This window comes from Zootoca vivipara, chromosome 10 (assembly GCF_965207765.1).
Source record: "Zootoca vivipara chromosome 10, rZooViv2.hap1.1, whole genome shotgun sequence".
Lineage (NCBI taxonomy): Eukaryota > Metazoa > Chordata > Lepidosauria > Squamata > Lacertidae > Zootoca > Zootoca vivipara.
Genome location: NC_142593.1, coordinates 53,959,817 through 53,963,765, shown reverse-complemented (window position 1 = coordinate 53,963,765; position 3,949 = coordinate 53,959,817). Strand labels below are relative to the sequence as shown.

General features: G+C 40.0%; 1 protein-coding gene across 1 annotated transcript; it reads left to right on the top strand.

Annotated features, from left to right (window-relative positions):
- The first annotated feature begins 444 nt into the window (after positions 1-444).
- LOC148684480 (MICOS complex subunit Mic10-like) lies at positions 445-1,019 on the top strand. Its single transcript, XM_088653194.1, has 2 exons — positions 445-566; positions 863-1,019. The coding sequence occupies exons 1-2, from the start codon at positions 445-447 to the stop codon at positions 1,017-1,019; spliced, it is 279 nt and encodes a 92-aa protein (XP_088509320.1).
- The last annotated feature ends 2,930 nt before the right edge of the window (positions 1,020-3,949 follow it).

Here is a 3,949-nt window from a genome sequence, read left to right as displayed (position 1 = left end):
CTAGGTTCATGAACTTTGGTTCTATAGCCTGAAACTCTAACCCAGGGGTCGGGAACTTGCAGCCCTCCAGTTGATGCTGGAGTCATGACTTCCATCAGCTCAAGCCCATCTAGTCAATGAGAACATGAAAAGAGCATCTGCTGGAACAGGCCAATGGCTCACCTAGTCCAGCATCCTGTTCTCACAAGGGTCTACCAGGTGCCCGAGGGAAACCCGCAAGTAGGACCTGAACATGAGCCCTCTCCCCTCCTGTGGTTTCTAGCAACTGGTATTCAGAGCTAAGTTGCCCCTGGCAGTAGACGTAGGCCATAGTCATGATGGCTAGCAGCCAGGGATTGACTTATCCTCCATGAATTTATCCAATCCTCTTTTTATATATTGGTGGCCATCACCACCTCTTGTTGAAGTTTAACTATGTGCTGGGAGGAGGAGGCAGTGGCCAAGATGGCATCGGAGGGTGATTTGGGCAGGAAAAAGGACCGGTGCTTGGCTGACTCCACTGTCAGGTTGGGTGCTGACTTTGGGTTGAGTGTCGTCTTCTCGGTCATTTTTTTTCCAAAAGGGAGATGTAGCCCATCACTCTCGGCTCAGAAACATAGCTGCCAAGTCTCCCGCTGAAAAATGCAGGATCAGCAGCGGTGCGGCACCAGAAGTCGTTTTACGCATGTCTGGACATGCGTAGAAGCAACTTCCGGTGCCGGCGCTGCCCGATTTCCAGTGCCCAGACATGGGCAGAGCGGCACCCGAAATGGAGCCTCCCTGGCAGGTAGGAAATCCGGGGGATTTCCGGGATTTTTTTCTACTCAGGATAACAGCGGGAAACGGATTAAAATCCGGGGGTTTACCACGAAAAATGGGTAACTTGGCAGCTATGGTCAGAAATGGGCTTAGGAATGGCTTGTTCAGACTGCCAGCATGACTTCTGGTCTCCTTACCTTCTCTATGGGCGATTTGTCAAGGAGCAATGGCACAGGCCTGACCTATGGCTCTTTGCCAGAGGAGCAGCAGCACCTTGCTGATTCTTCAGGGAGGTCAAAGCGTTCCAGCCTTGAGGTAACGGCCTTTGGAAACATTCACCCTGTTGCTCTTTTTTTCCTGCAACACCCAAAACCGAGTATCATTTTTTTAAAAAAAATTATTTTTATTCATTTTTCAAAATAAACAAAACACAAACAAATGTACATAAAAACAAACAAAACACACGCACAAATAAAATTTTCTTATACTTCTTATTTTACATCATGTGGGGACTTCCCTCGGTCCCTCCTTCTGAGCTTCATTTTCCTTCTTTCTTATTAGCAGGTTCATCTACAAATCATATCTCTAACATAAATTTAACTTAATTTCTATGACCAAATAAAATCCTAAATGTACCAAACATGTTTGGTACACTTTGACCTGTGAATCTTTGCTGACGAAGAATAGTTGAAACAGGGCCTTGTCCTGATTTTTACTGGAATTTACCTTTATTTGCCTTCAATATTGGGATTGATTCCTATTTAAACTCCGCATCACATCAATAAAACCTTGTGAAGATTTATTTGAAATCCATCTTCTTTTGGCCTGAGTTCTTGCAATTTATCGTTTATTTCTGGACTTTTCCAAGAACTCCAATTTCTACTGCAAATAAAATCCTAATACATACTGAAAACCTAAATAAACTTCCCAAAGATAACTTATATATTGCAAAAAAAATATCAAATAAATTCTAAATTTCTTCCAATCATCTTCAATCTCCCCCTCCTCTTGGTCGCGGAGTCTCCCAGTCATCTCGGCAAGTTCCATATATTCCATCATCTTCATCTGCCAGTTGTTGACAGATGGTATCTCTTGCATCTTCCATAATTTAGCTAATAACAGTCTAGCGGCTGTTGTGGCATACAGAAAGAATGTTCGATCTTTAATATTAATTTCTTCTCCAACAATTCCAAGCAGAAAGGCCTCTGGTTTTTTTCATGAAAAGTGTATTTCAACACTTTTTTCAATTCATTATAAATCTTTTCCCAGAAGTCTTTTAGCTTGGGGCAAGTCCACCACAACCGAATATCATTTTTTGGGGATGTGTTTTCCTCTCTTGGAAATGAAAATGGGGAAGGTGCTGTTCTGGAAAGTAAAATAAAAATGAGAGAGAAACACACACACACACACACACACACACACACACACACACACACACACTATGCGAAGGGAGAAGAACTTTCATCTGTCCTGAATCTTCCAATTTTCCATTGGATGTCTATGAATTTTTATAAGAATAATGTCTATCAAGGGGCCTCTTCCTCACCTTTTCTCTAAACTAAAAAGTCCCAAATGTTGCAACCTTTCCATAGGGATGACAGGCCTTGTTGTCAAGTAACATCTGTAGGACAACAGTTGTCCAAGTCCTGCTCCAACTTCTGTTCTATGGTGCCCATGTGATGATGATAAATCATCATCATCATCATCATCATCATCATCATCATCAACCCACAATCACTGTACTTTATTAGGTGACTTCTCTCTTCAATATTGTAGATATTATCCAGTACTTTTTCAAAATCTCCATCTTCATGGGCTCATATTGAATCTTTTGTGTGTGTTTTCCGCTCCCAACTAGCCTTCCCCAAAAAGAGCATTTTAATTCCACAACTCAAGAATTCAATACTATTAACATTTTAAACTAAAAATTTGTTACAAACAGATGTTCTGATTTCCCCCCGTTTCATAAAAGGCAGCCGATCCGTCTCTTTAAAATTTAAAATGCAAAGTCCTGTAAGGAAATTATTAACGTTTGAAACATTTTTTAAGCGGAGAGTTTTGGAATACATTTTAGGTACTCATCGGCTAAACACAGATGTTGCTTCATGTTAATTTTGGTGCCCATCAATATTTAAGTGTATGGCGGCATTTTTTAGTGGGTAGATTTTTTTTTAATAAAACATGATAATAAAATGGTTACAGGTAGGTAGCCGTGTTGGTCTGGATCGAAGTAAAATAAAAAAATTCCTTCAGTAGCACCTTAAAGACCAACTAAGTTTTTATTTTGGTATGAGCTTTCGTGTGCATGCACACTTCTTCAGATACCACACGAAAAGCTCATACCAAAATATAAACTTAGTTGGTCTTTAAGGTGCTACTGAAGGAATTTTTTTATTTTACTTATGATAATAAAATGTTTGTGAAAGCTGCTCATTTAATGGACATTAAATGTGCTTAATTAAATGGCACTTTGAAAACTGCAGAAGGAAACATTTTTATGAATACCAAAGACAATACAAAAAAACAAAAAACAAAAGTGAAAGCCAAATAATTTTTTACATGGCTTTCCAAAACAATGGAATAATAATTTAAAAAACTGAAACCCAAAAGCAATTCTGTGCAATCAAAGGCTGGCTTCACACTACACCTTTAAGTGCATTCAAAGCACCTTTCTTTCTGAAAGAATGATGGGCACTGTAGTTTATCCCTTGCAGAGTTACAAGTTCCAGCAACCCTTAAACTACAGTGCCCAGAATTCTTTGGGGCGGGGGAAGAAAATGTGCTTTGAATGTGCTTTACAGGTACTGTGTGTATGCAGTTTCCAAACAGGGTCAGCTTTCAAAATGATGTGGCAATGGTCGGATTCCTTCCTCATTCTCCTTGACTTCCCTGAAGGATGCCTGCAGAATTTGGAACCCACCGGGCTAAGAACAACCCACAATCCAGTCACTATCACCCTCCCTCTTTCCCTGTCTTCAAGTTTGGCACATTCCCAGCTTCTCTGATGTGGTCATTTTCTGCCTTTGGATAGTACACTTTCTAGTGGCTTGTTAAAGCACTATCTGTGAAAGAATGTATTTTTAATGTATTTCATAAGCACGCTTTATAAATAAGTTATTAAAGAATGTACCTGAAGCTAGTGCTCACTTAATAAATATTAATAAAGCAATTACAAACGGGACCTTCTTGCAATGTGTTGTAGCACACCCTG